Source organism: Rhinatrema bivittatum, chromosome 3 (assembly GCF_901001135.1).
Source record: "Rhinatrema bivittatum chromosome 3, aRhiBiv1.1, whole genome shotgun sequence".
Classification (NCBI taxonomy): domain Eukaryota; kingdom Metazoa; phylum Chordata; class Amphibia; order Gymnophiona; family Rhinatrematidae; genus Rhinatrema; species Rhinatrema bivittatum.
In genome coordinates this window covers 56,939,450-56,956,337 of record NC_042617.1, presented here as the reverse complement: position 1 = coordinate 56,956,337, position 16,888 = coordinate 56,939,450, and the positions used below count along the sequence as shown (strand labels likewise).

The following is a 16,888-nucleotide window of genomic DNA, read 5'->3' as shown; positions in this document are numbered from 1 at the left end:
ACGAGTGGGGCCATTAACTTATTTGTAGTTCTTCGGGGTGGAAACCCTGGCTAGCTCTTCTTTCTGTACCCCTTTCCCCAGGGTGTGGATCCTTTTGGTTGGGGAGGAAGGTTAACTTTCAGGGTCCATTGCAAGGGTGACTTCCTCCTTAATGACATTTCCTCTTCACTGTGTGCCAAAAACCATGCAGGACGCACTGGGTTAGTGTCCAAAATAAAACTTTACTGTTCAGAGTTGGGTGAATGATAGCATAATAAATATGAATCCAGCACCACAGACTTTTCTTTCTTTGGTTACAGTCTTTAACCTCTATCTGTGCAGGAATCTTTTGAAGAGACAAGGGATTCAGCCACTCCCCTGGTTAGGCAAAGTATTGGTCCCAGTGAGCAGGGTGACCCTAAGATGGTTGGGAACAGCCCTTCCAAAGGTGGCCAAAATCCTATTGATGCACAGGGAGTAAATCCTCTCTCTCCCCAGGTGGTAAAGATTCCTGATGGGTGTCTCAATGATTTTCAAAACAGTCTCTCACTTAGAGTTAGTAGATCTCTTCCTATCAATGTGAAGGGTATCCCTTTTGGGAGGGATCCAAGTTGGAACTCTATCTTCACAAGTCCTTAGATAGGTAGGAAGAGGGGCAGAAAAGCACTTCCTCCCAGATCTTCACTAAACAATCTCTTCTGCTATCCAAAAATGAAATAACACCAGAGTTGCCCCTTGCAAATCATCACCACCTCAGAAAACAGATCTTCCCTAACCCTAGGCATCCCAAACACAGGGTTTCCCGTTCCCTGAAACCAGGAAAGGCCCAGGTGTCCAGCAAGGTGTCTACCATGTAAAATTCCAAAATCCCCATGAGCAAAGCTTACCCACCAGGGAGTGGATAGGCAGGGAAATCCCCGACCTTACTGGGAGACTGCCAGCTGGGAGGGCCAGAGTCCCAAGAGTAGGCCCAAAGTCAACCTAGGTAAAATCTCCAATCCTCCTCTTGAACTGCAAACTTTATACTGTCCCCAGAGCTCTTGGCAGAGCGCTACTATAAAACCTCTGAAGTGGGATGTCCATTCCGGCACCCTCAAGAGGAGGAGCTGCATATGAATGGATCTTCCTCTAATTAATTCCTCACTAACTGCACTACCATGACATGCCCCCAGGGCTTACTAGTATCCTGACAGGATGGTCGCATTACATATCATAGAAGCATTCGAATATGTTGAGGGTTTAAGATGACCATATTTTCCATAAAATGAGAAATTCAAGTACAAGGTGTCATATGAAACTGGAGGGAAGCTCAAAAGGAATATGAGGAAATACTTTTTCACTGAGAGGATGGTATATGCCTGGAAACAGACTTTTAGTACAGATGGCAGGAGTCAAAATAATGCCAGAATTTCAAGTGTGCTTGGACAGACAAAACATGGACTTTGTGAGAAGAGTGTGAGAGTACCAAAGATCAAGTAGTATCTGTGGCAGTAGAGTAGGTAGGTACAAATGGACAGACAGAGTGGACCAACTGGACATACAGAGTGGACCAACTGCTGACATCATCTCTGTTTCTTATGTTTATTTTTATGGTGACTGAAACTGTTTTAATCAGTAGCAATGGAGACATGAATAGGCACAAAATATTTCTTATCTTATGAGCAGAGGAATGGCCTAGTGGTTAGAGCAACAGACTCAGAATCAAGGAAGGCATTATTCAAACCCTGCTTCTCTCATTGATGCTCTTTGTGACCTTAACCAAGTCACTTCAACCTTCATTGCCTTAAGTACAAACGTAGAATCCAGTGCAATATGATTAAAAGAATGTGCGCTGAACTTCAAAGTATATTTTCTTTACTCACGTGCTAAAAAAAGAGCTCACGCCCAATGCTGTAAACTAATGGTATGCTCAGGGACAGATTTCTGCTTTTGCAGCCTCTAGGCACTGTTCTTGCCTGCCTTCTGCCCCCATTTCTTCCACCACTGACCTCCAGTTCCCCAACACTATGAACACCTAATTCCTCTACCACTCCTCCCTGCAGTCCTTTCATTTGATTTCCAAACCAGTCTGCCTGTGATCTTTCTGCTCCCGTCGCCCCTCTGTAGAGCTCAGGGCTCCTGCTCTATCTCCGCCATTATCAGGAATCATCAGTGACTGAGTCAGGCCAGCAATGCACTCAAGTTCCTGCCTTGTACAAAATCAAACAAATCCCAAGAACAGGACACCTGCAACACGAACTCCAGGTTCAGTTTAATAGACTTAACTCTAGCCCCACAAACTTTACTGCATCTTTGACCAGGAGTTTATATTTCCAAGTTTATGAATCTCTCTATACTGAGGAGTATTAACTGATGTCTTCATTAATATGGGATTTGAATGGAGGAGTGCTAATTTGTGCGCATATTTTTGTTCATTAAACTCTTTGTTAAATTGGGAGTAATGTGTGCACAAGAATGTGAGAATAACTGTGCATTAACTTGTGCAAACAGCGGAGCACTCCTCTATTACATCGAACTTATTATATTGTAAGCCCTCTGGGACAAGGAGGTTTCTGTTGCATCTGAATGCAACTTCACTTGAGCTCAGATTTGGAAAGGCAAGCAGTCACATGTAAAATTCAAATCCAAATATATAACTCATTAATTTTTCTATTTCCCTTCAGGAGGACTGGCTTTAGCTCAAGTGCTGTTCTTTTACGTGAAGTACCTGGTTCTCTTTGGCGTACCCGCACTGGTGGTTCGTATGGATGGACTTGAACCTCCAGAATTGCCTCGTTGTGTTAGTATGATGTACAGTTTCACTGGGATGTGGAGGTTAGTTGCACTTACCATTGTACTAAGAAAAACCATTTGAACATGTCATGATTTTCAAATATGGCCAGACGTTTGATAATATATTGAAACTTGCCTAATGTGGATATCAGTCATATCATATATGTTAAGGAGCCCTTTCTAGTAAAATTATGCTTGCTAGTCTCTGTAATAAATGTTTCAGATTGATTCTGTTTCTGTCCTTAATACAAACATTGCTCTGTGTACTTTTCTTTGATACAGGAACAAATCGAGGTCCATATACAAAAGCATTGAGCCGGCTAACTCAGAAGTTAACCGGCTAAATGAATATTTGGGCACTTATCTGACTAAATTCTTGCTGGCACCAATTTAGCCAACTAAGTTGGGGACATTCTGGGGGTGGAACTGGAAGGAATTGAGTTAGCTGACTAACTCTGATATTCAGAGTTGGCCAGATGACATAGCTGGCTAATTCTGATTGGGCCAAAGAGCTGTCCTAAGTTAGCCAGCTATAGTTAGTTGGCTAACTTTAAGATAGCCAGCTATATTCAATCATGCAGCTGCACCACTGAGTATACCTCCAAAGGTAGCCAGATAAGTTTATCCGGCTAAGGGCTTGATTCACTAAAGCTTTTCTCCCATTCTGTGTCTATGAGAAAAGACTGATGAATCAGGCCCTAACTTTGCTATCCAGACTGTATCTGAATACGGACATCATGTCCAGTTTGCAAACATACCTCAATGTAATGATTAAAATTAGGAAAATAGAAACAAAAAAAGAGGTGCTAATACATAGAATAAAGTATTAAATTAATTTCTGAAGATTTTGCAATCAGTACCAGAGGTCTTAATGTGTTGGACTAAAGTAATCCATTGCCTCCTGCCCACAGTGGGCTTCAACCAGATATCAGTCAACAGCAGTTCCAGAACTAGGTCCAGACCATGCTGGAAAAGTGGATTCAGATAATAGTATGGGGATAGAAATTTGTATATTTGACCCTTGAAGAAGGTAGCGCTAAATGCTGCTGAGACACTGGCCCTGACAGGCAAGGAGTATGGGAGCACTTTCAGTTTGAAACAGTGATAAAATGCATTGGTTATGAAGAAAGATACGTATTTCTTTTTTGAGATGTGGCACGATAAGCATATATGTGCTCTGCACTGATTGTTTTTTACATTTTGTTGGTGGGATTTAGTTTTCTTTTTTCACTTGTGACCTTTAAAAAAAATAGTGAATCGCTCAATGATTTTAAACAGCAGTGCTGCTGCCTGATATCTGCTTGAAGCCCGTTGTGAGCAGGAGGCACTGGATATCTTGAGTCCAGCATATTTAGACCTCTGATACTGGTTCCAAAAACTTCACAAATTTATTACTTTATTCTGTGGATTAACACCTCTTTTTTGTTTATATTTGGTATGTTTGAGGTGCTGCTTATATTTTTCTTTATTAATGATTATAATTAGAACATGATCACTAAGCACCATTTATCTGGCCACCTCCTTTTTAGCTATTTGTGAAATAGTCTCCTTTTGTAGAAAACTTGCACACAGAAGAAAAAGGTACATTCTCAGTAAATTAATTGATGGAAAAAAAAAGTTGTCCAGCAAGTTGCAAATAATACATTTCTCTTCTGTTAACAAAATAAGGAAGGCTGGTCAAAAATGTTTCAAGCTAGTTCAATAAAATGTTACCAACTACAACCTTTTTGCTGATTTGTATTTCTGCCATATACCTTCTGTGGGAGTAACAACAACATGATGTTCAAAAGAAAATATGACAGTTTCTCAAACATGGACTAATTGAAAAGCTATGGTATAATGATACAGCTGAATTTCTTAGCAAAACATATTGTATGGTCGGAAACTGCTGTAATAATAAGGCGGAGGACAATTTTCAAAGCCATTACTTGGGTAACTAGCAATTTTCCTTGTTAAATTGACAGTCTGAAAATTGCCCTTCCTCAATCCAGCTGAAAGTAGGCATGGGGATCTATAGCACATACTTTTAGCCGGATTGAAGGGAGGCATTTCTGGAGGTGTATTTTGGGCAGAGACTCTCAAACTGTGGGTTGTGATCCCAAATGGATGTGGCAAAACCTTCAGTTGGGATCACAAGTGCCTCAAACCGCACCTCTTTCAAATGCCAGCAGCAGCAGCAGCACTGGTAGTGGATGTTAGCATGGGGCCTGTGAGCCAACATGCATTCACAGGGCCTGCAGTGGCCCCATCCTCACATGAGAGTCTATGCTAACAGAAAACCCTGTGCAAGGGGAGTTCAGGGCAGCTGTAAGACCTGTGAGTGAGTTACACTGATTCACAGGTCCCACTCTGACTTTAATTTCTAACAGTACTGCTGCTTGCAGATCACCTTCAGGCTCAGGACCAACAATGAGGGGAGGGTTGACTGTGCATGGACCTATGGAGATTGACATTGTTTCTCCTTCTTCACTCATCACTGAGCCTACCTAAGAGAAAAATGTTGTCCTTGTCTCCAGCGTGCCCTCTTTTCTTACCAGTTGTCATCCACTGTTGGCCTGAGGCCAAAAGGAAAATGTTGCCACTGACCCTGTCCAGGGGGGCTGTTTGAAGGGAGGATCAGATGCAGGAGGGATTTGAGTGTTGGATCAGCTGGCAAGGGGTTTCAGAAGGGGGATCAGCTTGAGAGGGAGGTTTTAGGATGCATCAGCTGGAGAGTTTTTGGCTATAGGGGTGGGGAAAGGAATGTCTGTGGAGGGTGAGAGAGAGGGGGATGACATAAGAACCTAAGAAAATGCCATACTGGGTCAGACCAAGGGTCCATCAAGCCCAGCATCCTGTTTCCAACAGTGGCCAATCCAGGCCATAAGAACCTGACAAGTACCCAAAAACTAAGTCTATTCCATGTTACCATTGCTAATGGCAATGGCTATTCTCTAAGTGAACTTAATAGCAGGTAATGGACTTCTCCTCAAAGAACTTATCCAATCCTTTTTTAAACACATATATACTAACTGCACTAACCACATCCTCTGGCAACAAATTCCAGAGTTTAATTGTGCGTTGAGTAAAAAAGAACTTTCTCCGATTAGTTTTAAATGTGCCCTATGCTAACTTCATGGAGTGCCCCCTAGTCTTTCTACTATCGGAAACAGTAAATAACCGATTCACATCTACCCGTTCTAGACCTCTCATGATTTTAAACATCTCTATCATATCCCCCCTCAGCCATCTCTTCTCCAGGCTGAAAAGTCCTAACCTCTTTAATCTTTCCTCATAGGGGAGCTGTTCCATTCCCCTTATCATTTTGATAGCCCTTCTCTGAGTAAGAGGGGATCAGCTGGGGATATGTAAGAGAAGTTTGGAAGAGAGGAAGTGAGGCTTGGAAATGAGAGAGGGAATGGGGAGGAAAATGAGGGGATGAAGTGAGGAGGAGGGGATTATAGAGAGACTAGGTTATAAGAAGATTTTGGAGATCAGAGGGGATCAATTGAGGGGGTCAAAATGGCTGGAGGGAGTGAGAAAGAGGGGTTTGGCTGGGGAGGTTAGAGGAGCTGGGGATATAAGAAATGATCAACTGGAGGGTGTCTGCTGAGGAGAGGAGCTTAAGAAAGCCAGTCCTCTGGAGAGAGTGGAGGTTGAGATAAAAAAACAACTGGAAAGAGTGGAGGTTGAAAGCAGAGTTCAGCTGTAGTGCGGGAAGGGTGAGAATGAAGTAAGTGTTGGAGAGGACCACCACCATGCTAATTTATTTTGGTCATCGTCTAAAGTTGCTAAAATGGGGTCATATTGGCTAAAGGTTTTGGAAGCTTTGCTCTAAGTGCTTTTATTCATTGGGCCACTTTTTACTCTGAAGATATTAAGTGGTCTATGCAATAAATCTCACAGAATACCAATTTCAGTGTGGGCTCGAAAAGAAAATGTAATGGGTACATTAAAATGATTTAGAATGCTTGTGGTAAAAATGTGAAAAATAGCATTCTCATGCTATCACATGCAAGAAAACCCTAAAATGGATGCGCTTGCTATTTATCAAGGATTTGCAAAACTGAGCATCTCATTTCTATTTTCCTCTCGACTCTTGCAAGAGTTCAAGGGGTATACAACTAAGCCTGGTACATGAGATTGCTTGTCAGTGCAGAGGCAAGAAGTGGGGGAGTTAGTACACGCCAGTTGAGTTCAAAGGTGAGTAAAGTGTTCTAGGACAGTAGAGAATTGACATGGCTACATGTTTAGAATCATCTATCTTGGCCACTGTTGGAGTCACTATACTGGGCTAGATGGACCCTTGGTCTGACCCAGTATGGCATATCTTATGTTCTTATGTATCAGTAAGGATTTTCCAAAATTGGTATGAGAAGACATGATTGGGGACAGGAGAAAACATGCAAGGGAGAGAGACAGGGAGGAATCTGGCCATCCTGATTCAGAAGGGCACTGGCATCTGACCCTTACTCTCTCTACTATGACTCTGTAGAGTAGGCATTGCAGTGGCTGCACTACACAGTCTGCTACTGCCTCAAAGTTCACAGAAATACCAAAATAATTAATACAAAAATAATTGGTCAGCTGTAAAAGCTTTTGAGACTTGGATAGCTCTTCAGCCTCAAGCTTCTTAACACTTGTAGTGGTCTTTAGCCACACTAGCAGTGTAAGTGACAGGAAAGACCTTGTTCCTCTGTGTTGCGTTTGACAGCTCTTGGGCTGTCCCCATGAGCCGTTGCTCTTACCTTCACAGCTGGCATGCTCTGGCCGGCTGCCGCTGCCCCGATGTGGCAGGAAGCTGCTGATCCCTCCCATGGCAGAACATTGCCAAACACCATCAGCTCCTCTCTCTGCCACACCCCTTAGGCAAGCACATGGACAACATTGGGACCTTTAAAGGGACTGGAACGGGAGAGTCCCTGTGGCTACTACTGACATCATTCCATTTGCCCTATATAAGAGTAGCTCTCTTGATACATTCTACCTCAGCAACAGCTCAGCTACTGCTCAGTAATGCATGTTGCATCCCAGCCTGTTTCCAGTCTTAGTTGCCCGCTTGTTCCAACCCTTGCCTACCTGCCTCTCACCTCTGCCTGGACTTTGGATACGCCTGACCACTGCTTGCTTCTCACCTCTGCCTGGACTTTGGATACACCTGACTGCCACCTGCCTCTGACCTCTGCTTTGACTCTGGATATGCCTGATCACCGCCTGCCTATGACCCTAGCCTGGCCTTGGATCATCTGTCCCGTCATGTACCTAATCCTGATGGCCCCGGCATTCAAAAGGCTCAACCTGAGGGGAATCTGGGCCAATATAAGTGAAGGTCCTGACTGGTCTCTGCTTCACCTGGGTCTGCTTATTGATAGTGAGAACTGCAGGGAGGAGCCTTGCAGGTAGAGTCAATCTCACCTTGGCCCAAACGACCATAGACTCAACACTCTGATAACCTATTTGTTGGAAATACATATATTTATTTATTTATTGTGCATTTAGCTCACACCTTTTCATTAGTAGCTCAACGCGAGTTACATTCAGGTACAGTAAGTATTTTTCCCTGTCCCCAGAGGGCTTACAGTCTAAGGGCCTTATTTACAAATGGGAGAAAACCTTTAATAAATAATCCCCTAAATTTGTACCTGAAGCAATGGAGGGTGAAGAGACTTGCCCAAGATTGCAAGGAGCGGCAGTGAGATTTGAACTCTGGCTTCCCTGGTCCTCAGGCTACTACTCTAATCACAGGTTTACTCTTCTACTCCACTTCAAGTTGTGGAAAAAAAGATGGATTGATTTCTGAAGTGCAGAAGTGTGTATCAGTTTTTCTCCTCTGTCACCTCCTTCTCTCTCTCTCATTCTCTCCTTCTACATGTCTCCGATATCCTGCTGGTGACCTATGAAAGCTTTCTTTATATATATTTATTTTGGTGGGGGGAGAAGGATTGGGGGGCATTACTGGCTAGTCACTTATCTTTCAGGGGAACCCTCCTTGGAAGGAGACCCCCTGCTTTTGTGACTAGCCAGAGAGAGAGAGAGGGGCCGGACCCCTATAAAAGACATTCATGGACAGACATTTAATGCCAGCCATACTCTGTGGTCATACTAACTTCAGCAGTGACAGCAATGATTCTGTTAATCATGCCAGTACTTTGGAGATTATCTGTTTCTATATCAATGTAAAGGCTCTGTACCTTGTGAGATATAGAACATTACTCAAAGAGCCTCTGTGATGTGTCACTGTGTTTTTGTTAAGAAAACATATTTGTGTATGACTGTGTGTGACTGTAAAATGTTGTGCAAAAAGTGTGTTATCTGTGTTTTCATTGGTCAAAGAGAAGTGTGTTTAAATGTATTCATGCCCAAGGGTATAGTTGTATGGGGTAATCCCCAGTCCATAGTCTTTAGTTTTCAGGTTCTGTTTCTAGAAAGCTGATCCCTCTCAAGAGCATGCTTAGCTTGGCATAATCACACTAGTGTGCCCTCAGTAAGCAATATGCTCATATTAGTAAGTTAATACCAGGTCCTAGCAGGTATTAAATAGCATCCAGTTAATGAGTGTTCACCAAATAGTGTGGAGGGTGAGCATACTACAGTATTTATCATGAGCTTAGTAATCATAGTCTGCAGGGACATTTCTTCATTTGCATAGGCGGATATGCATATTTTTACATGCTCACACTGTATTTTTGGATTCCTTTTACTCGCATGTAAAATCCTTCTGTATAGCTTGCTATTTTTAGCATGCACAAGGGCCTTAATATACATATTAAGAGGGTAACTTTAAATAGTCTGTAAGCAGACTTTACCAAGGATCTTCAAAGGGAACTTATGCATATGTTTGTTTTGAAAATTGGTGGCTAGTTGGCCAGGTATATGCAGAAGTTCACTTGCATAAAGTTAAACCTCTTCTTGGGGGGGGGGGCATAATTTGTGCACACATACGGACACAGTTTAAAAATGGTAACGCGCCTGGCTGGGCCTTGTGTGCGCATTTTCAAAGGGTCTGGCCACGTGTGTAACCCCCGTTACATGCAGAAGTGCCGGGCCCAGAGGTGGCCGGTACAGCGGCCATTTGCCGCTGTGCTGGGAAAGCATGTTCAAGTTGCTTCTGCTCCAAAGAAAGGTAGGCCAAAGGGTTTAGAGGATGGGCAGGAGAGAGGAAGAGGGAGGGAGTATGGGTGGAGAAGTTCCCTCCCAGTCTACTCCTTAATTGGAGCGGACTGGGAGGGAACTAGAGGAGGCCCTATTGCATCACCGCAAGTAATCTTACAAAATTGGGCCTCTTGTGCGCACTGCCCACACATGCACGTGCGGATTATAAAATCCGGCACGCATGTGTACGCACCCATGGGATTTTATAACATGCACGTGCATGTTTAAAAATTGGCGCCTCCAGGTGTGAGCGTGCACCTTTTAAAATCTACCCCATACTTTTAAAAATAGGATGTGTTTAAATACCAACTCCACCTCAGTTCTGCCTGCCAGAATGCTTCTGCTCAGTTTGCATAAAAGTATACATGTAACAGGCTGGTTTTATCCACGTAAGTGGTTTTGAAAAGTATAAACAACAGACTAGATGAAATAGAATGATAATGTGTTTTTCTTGCCTCAGGATTTGGCTTAGACTGTGCACTTCCTCTTCTGGCGTTGGCTGGATCCTCAGGCACATGTCCATAGGTTCACTATGGCCATACTGACAGTCCCTTGCCAAGTATTCTTTCTGACCACAGTTAAAACATGTTGACAAGATTGGCATCTGGAAACTGGGTATGGATGCCGAGCTCCCTACCTCAGAGGCTTGTTGCCGAGGTCTCTTCTCTGTACCACACTAGGGAATTGTTATGGGTTGTCTTTCTAAGCCTTTTATGTTGATGGGTATTGACTTGGCCTGATGAAAGGCTCACAACACTTCCAGGGGCTCTCTCCAAGGTGAGTCCAGTGTATCGATAGACCCAGTTCTGTATGGGCCGGTCCAGATTGTTTAGGAACTGCTCCAGGAGTATTTGGTGAGCCACTTTTAGTCCTGACCTTTCCTCCGCCACTTTTAGTCCTGACCTTTCCTCCTGACCTTTCCTCCACTTCCACCCGGCATCTTTCAAACAATGAAAGAGGTTCCTGGGGGCTCTCCCTGGGCTGTAGGGCTGCCAGTCAGAACTGCTGCTGATAGTATTCTGGGGAGTACCAAGCTTTCTGTAGTATAGTGGGCTTGACGTCCTCATAGGAATCCCTCCCATCTGGATTGTTGGCCTGGAACGCTTCTTGACTCTTTCCAGTAAGCAAATTAGCCAAGTAAGTTGTCCAGCTAGTCTCCGGCCAGGCCAACAGGCAGGTGGTAGGTTCAGAGTTCTTTACAAAGACCTCTTGAGTCCTTTCCTCTCTTCATCTTAAACTTGATATGCAAAGGAGACGGTGCCTGAGGTATTCTGGACATAGCCGCTTGCAGGATCTCAGCTAGCTGAGTTAAGACTGCGCCTTGTTGCGTTAATTGGTCTTGTAGCTACTGATGTTTATCTATTTGTGATTGCCCCCCAAAGAAGAGGTTTAACTTTATGCACGTGAACTTCTGGCCAACTAGCCACCAATTTTCAAAACAAACATATGTATAAGTTCCCTTTTGCAGCTGTTGCTGTCCTGTGGACAGGACCTGTATTACCTGTTTCATTGTATCTCCGTTTGGAGTTAGTTCCTAAATGGATAACTCACACGAGGCGGAGAAAACAAAAACACATCTGTTGGCCTGTCCGACCCTAACTTAGTAGTTGACTCCTGACTGCCCAGTGGGGTTAGCTCCCTTAGCCTGCTGTGGTAGAAACTGAAGTCAGAAGGCTCCAGAAAAAAATTCTGCAAGCAGATTTTTTTTTCTTCTTGCAGGCTGTAGGTTTCTGCTTGTGCTTCCTGCTTAACCCAAAAAAATCCCCAAACTGACACTACATGTAGCATATTCGAGCCTGCTGTGGCCAGAGGAACAGTTCAGGAATACAATAAGACTGGACCATCTGGAATTTGTTGCCAGAGGATGTGGTTAGTGCAGTTAGTATAGCTGTGTTTAAAAAAGCATTGGATAAGCTCTTGGAGGAGAAGTCCATTACCTGCTATTAGGTTCACTTAGAGAATAGCCACTGCCATTAGCATTAATAACATGGAATGGACTTAGCTTTTGGGTACTTGCCAGGTTCTTATGGCCTGGATTGGCCACTGTTGGAAACAGGATGCTGGGCTTGATGGACCCTTGGTCTGACCCAGTATGGCATTTTCTTATGTTCTTATGAATTTATTTACAGTGCTTCAAAGATACAAGAATTAAGATAGTAGCTCGCCTTGCTTCAGGCACAACTAACAGGTAAACATCCAATGTCTGGGTGTATTGTGAGGTCCTACCAGCTCCCTGGGGCCTCCCCAGGCATTTCTAGGTCCCTTGCGGCATTCTGCCTTAAGGAGGAGTGAGTTAAAACCTTGAACTGGGCTCCTTAAAGTAAAATGAGAGATTTGTTGGTACAGTCTGTCCATTGTCTTTTTGAATGGAAAGGGTCCACCAATATAGTACTTCTTTAAGGCTTATGGGTGAATAATCAAAAGAGAGAGTATGTTGGTGGAAATTCTGTGGATGCTTTTGCTTTTGGGATTTACAGCAATAAAGCAAAACTACGCTGGTCATTTTGCTTTGGATTATTGCCTAAGGAAAAACCAGGCATGCAGACTTTCCCCTGATTTCTCTGCACAAATCTACTCACATAATTTTGAACAATTAAAATTGTGTGTGTTGTTCCGGTCTCCACCCTCCTCAGCAAACAGATAAAAGTATGCATGTTGAACAATGAATGTGCTTTCTCCTGCAGATCTGTGGGGGGCAAGAATCAAAAAGTCCATTTTCATGGGTAAAACATTCAAAATGTGTTTGATTGCCTTGGAAATGCTTTAATTATTGCTCTCTGTGTTTATTAGGGCCACCTCATTTGTTCACTGGTAATCATGCATATTGCCATGTGGAAGTCCTGGGTGCGATTTCAGTTGATCTGGAAGCCCGAAGGAATAGGCGACAACTTCTTGGCCCCCCCCCCCCCCCCCCTCTAAAATTAGATTATTGAAACAGAAAACTTTTAGTGTAAAAAACATTTTTGGAGAATGAGTTGTACACAAAAATAATGGCATGCTAAAACCGTTGAAAACTGAACTTCTAACAAGGCACCCCACTGGGAATGGTCATTAGTTGAAACTGTGAATTTAACTTTTGCCCTTCAAGTTGAATAAGAACCTTTACATGCTTTGGCATCTTCTCAGTTGATTGCTACATTTTTCAGCCAGGCCAGGCAATGAAAGCAGTTTTGAAATCACTAGCAGTGTTTTCCTGCTGAGTCAAAGATTAGTCTCTGCAATCTGAGCTTCACCCTCATGGTATCAACTAAATTGAACATCAGCCCACATAGAGTTGATATTACAAGCACGATGATACAGACAGCAGACTTTGAAAACAGTGTTCATGAAATGTTTTATTTTTTACTACACTTATTATAAGAGACTTTATGTAAGTTAACTTTGATATTTAGCCATATGTTTTAGTATACCAGCTTACACAATTTGCATAAACTTTGAGTTTTTATATCCAGCTAAATATTTTCTATTAAAAAAAAATGAATAGATTAGATGCTTGCATTCTAATCTTTACTTCTTCTTATGTCCTAGTTCATACTGAAGAAGATTATGTTCTATTCCAACATCAGAAAGACAGAAAATTATTTTTCTTTAGTTTTACTCTGGGGCAGTTATACTACATTAATGCATATGCACTACTATATGTACATTAGTACATGAAACAGAAGAGATCTTCAGATACACAGATTAAAATACCTTAAAATCCATTAAAAATAAAAGTAAGCATCTGTTGAGGTTTTATCCTTGTTGCTCTAGGCAACCATCCCCAGAGGAACACCAAACTATCCAGGCCAGTTTTTCCTCTGTTCATGAAAATAGTTTATTTAAAAGAAACTGCAAATGGGGCCAAAAGAACTCAGACAACACAACCCTAACTTTGTCAGAGTGATTTTTAAACAGGTTCTGTCAAGGCCTAACTGCCAGGGAGGCCAGGCTAGGCCTGTTGATCCCCTGGGAACAAGTTCCAGCCTCTCAAGGCCCGATCTCTCAAGGCCCTCCTTTTTCACCTTCTTTACTGCTTGGTTAAGTTTGTCTGCCCCTTTCTGGAATCTCAGTGGGATTTTGGGCATTTGGCTTTCTTGCTGTTCCTCTTCTTTCACTTTCTCAGGGTCCATTCCTTGTGTCCACTTTCTTCTCTCCCTCCCTCCCTTTGTATTTCCTGTTTGGGGAGTAGGCCCCTGAGTCCTTGCCCACCATTTCTATAGGACTATCATCCTATAGAAATTCCAGTTCCTAAACTGGAATTCCCACTTTGATGATTGTTTCTACCACGGTTCTCCAGTGTGCTTCTTTTGGTCCCAGCTGTTTCCAGTTTGCTTTTTGCTGTGTGGGGTATGACCCTACCACAGTAATACCTATTTTTAAACTATCTCTAGATTCAGGTAACAGAATTTTGCTGTTGCTTATGATCTTATCTGAGTTCTTTGCTAGAAATTCTGTATCTTCTTATATCTGACTTTTCAAGTTGTTATCCTTTATTTTTTATGCTTTTATTTTGTTTTTAGATCTGTTTAATTTAGTCATACACCTAGTGAACATCCAGTGCTAGAAATTATTAAAAGTAATATTTCACAGATGAGAATATTTTTGTGTTACAATATTAGTTCACATTCTACTGATTTGATTTCTTGCTATGAGAGTCATGCAAGTAATAGAATTTCCCATGGCTGCTAGTGAATTATTGGTCAATTTCAATTATCTAGGAAACCTCATGCAGCTTGCCCTCTGCATCCCCTGAATTATGATGCCTTCATGCTCTTACATTTTAAACCCATGAATCACTGCTGCCCATGGGGCTGCTATCTTTTATGTGTTCTATACCATTTATAAGAATAGCATTATAAGAAGTGGAAAGCTGAATAACGTCGTCTTTGAAGCTGGAGTCTGACTGTCCCAGAAGTGTCAGATCAGCTCATCAGAAAGTAAGAGGAACAGCACCGCTCGTCAGCCTCAAGGAAGTTAAGAGAGTTTGGGTAGCAAAACAATATGTATTAAATGTCTGAGGATCATTATTCAGAGAACATGACATGTAGCTTTATGCTATATGAAATTAGTATTACTAGACATATCTGACTATTCTCAATCAAATTTTAATGCATGTAATCATTTATGTTAGAAATCGCAGTTTCTTCCATTCTAAGGCATTTAGTGGACATCATGGATATTCTGAGGTCATAAAAAATGTGTGGACAGAGGGGGACGTAAATAAAGCTGGATGTGAAGGCATGCAATTAGGTGACAGAGATGGAGCTTTGGGAAGAGTGCTGTGTACAGTGGCTCATGCTTGCCGCTTCCCTTCTCTTGTTTGGGCTTTGTGAAGGTCAGTGTCTGTTTTGTCTTAGGATTTGCAAGAGAAGAAAGATAGTACGTGAGAGTGGAATGAATGGTGCATGGCAGGGGCATGCAACTCTCTGGATGTATAGACATTCCAGGTCCTGGAGTGCAGCTGCTGAGATTGTGGTTAGGAGGCCAAGTAATGAGGTGAGAGGGATGGGATGAGCACAAGGAAATGGATTATGAAAGCGAGGAAGAATAGTGAAGTGGATTTCATGTTGGAAGATGGGGAGGTGAAGGAGGAGTGTAGCTAGATCATGGAGGTAGAGGCAGGAGAGGAGAATTCCATGTTAAGGCCCAATAGGCATTTTCTACTGTATAGGTTTTATCTTATAAGTTATAAAAGACCTATTACTAATTATACTGATGTTATGTTGATTTATGTTTTTAACTAATTGCTAAGTTATGTCTGTTTAATTTTTATTTTCTACTACAGTAAGTGAACAGTATCATGTACTTTCTTCTATTTATTATTGTTGAAATTATTATTGATTGTGGATGTGCACTTCTGCATTGTTAACTTCCTTAGATGCAGACTTTAGCAATAAAGCGGTCTATGAATAAAACTGGTGATGATTACATAAAGGGCTGATTTTGTTGAAAGCTTTAAAGCTTATCAGATCTCTTTAGAAGGAAAGAAAATCTAATATTTAGCTCTTCATACTATAAAAAGGCTAATAATAAAGCTCTTAATCCTTCTAGTTACTGAACTACATAATTGTTTTAAATTGTTGCTTGTGTTTGTATCTTTGTAGAATAGTCACTTGAAAGCCACGATTGGTCTGACAATTAACTTGCAATCTGCTTTTTACAACTCTCCAAAATGGACAAAAATTTTTTTTCCCCTAATATGTAATTCATCCTTTGATAAGATGTTGATGATCAGAACCTTGTGACGTATGTGCAGTATTGTGAATCCTTTTTTCCATTACTGTTAAACTTTTCCTTAGAAAGTACCACACCTTGCTGTACTGATTTCATATGTCTATGCAAGTTAGCACTAAACAACTTTGGGCAAAAAGCTAAAGGTATTTTAAAGGATTTAGATTTGGGCCACCTGTAAGGGGAATACTTTGAATTTTTCTTGGTATTTAAATATAGTGTACTACACGCTATAGAAGGCCAAAATAATTTTTTAAGAAAATGTATTTTCCCTGTAAGTATCTTTTGGGGGCTGGGGCACCAGAGGAAGAGGGATGTTCTTCATGGTGCAATGCTGCCATCTGCCCTTTAATGCCTCATTGGATTTATCAGGGAGAAGTTCGGAAACAGAGAACCTTGACAGTCCTGGTAAAGAGAGCAGAGGGTGGTAGGGAACCACTTGTGAGCAAAAAGAAAATTTCTGTAACCCCCAAATTATGTAGAAGATAACAGTTTAGTGACGTGTTATTAGAATGCCATTTTCTACTTTTAAAGGGTACATAGTCCTGCATTTTAATATTATCCACTTGCATTCATTCTGATGACTATGTGCTTCCATGCTTCTTTGTTCTTCTATTCAATAGTTCTCCTTTTCATTAGTCTACCTTGCGGCATTTTCAAGCTCTTATTTGTCGTCTATGGGAAAATCTCGCCTGGACACTTTTCCAAGATTTTAGATTTGTCCAGACGATAACTAATGATCTTCTATGTATGCTAAATTTCAGACACTAATTCTATATAGAAGTACCCTATA

The 16,888-nt window shown here is 41.9% G+C and overlaps 1 protein-coding gene across 5 annotated transcripts in view; it reads left to right on the top strand.

The window, feature by feature from the left end:
• Nucleotides 1-16,888, top strand: part of HHAT (hedgehog acyltransferase) — a 598,180-nt gene that overhangs the window by 183,540 nt on the left and 397,752 nt on the right. For all 5 annotated transcript variants that reach the window (XR_003855353.1, XM_029593286.1, XM_029593285.1 and 2 more), the window contains one exon: nucleotides 2,643-2,793. Coding sequence is in view for 4 of the 5 variants with exons in the window: in XM_029593286.1 (XP_029449146.1) it covers nucleotides 2,643-2,793 (151 nt within the window). In the remaining variant the exon portion in view is untranslated. The remainder of the gene's footprint in view (nucleotides 1-2,642; nucleotides 2,794-16,888) is intronic.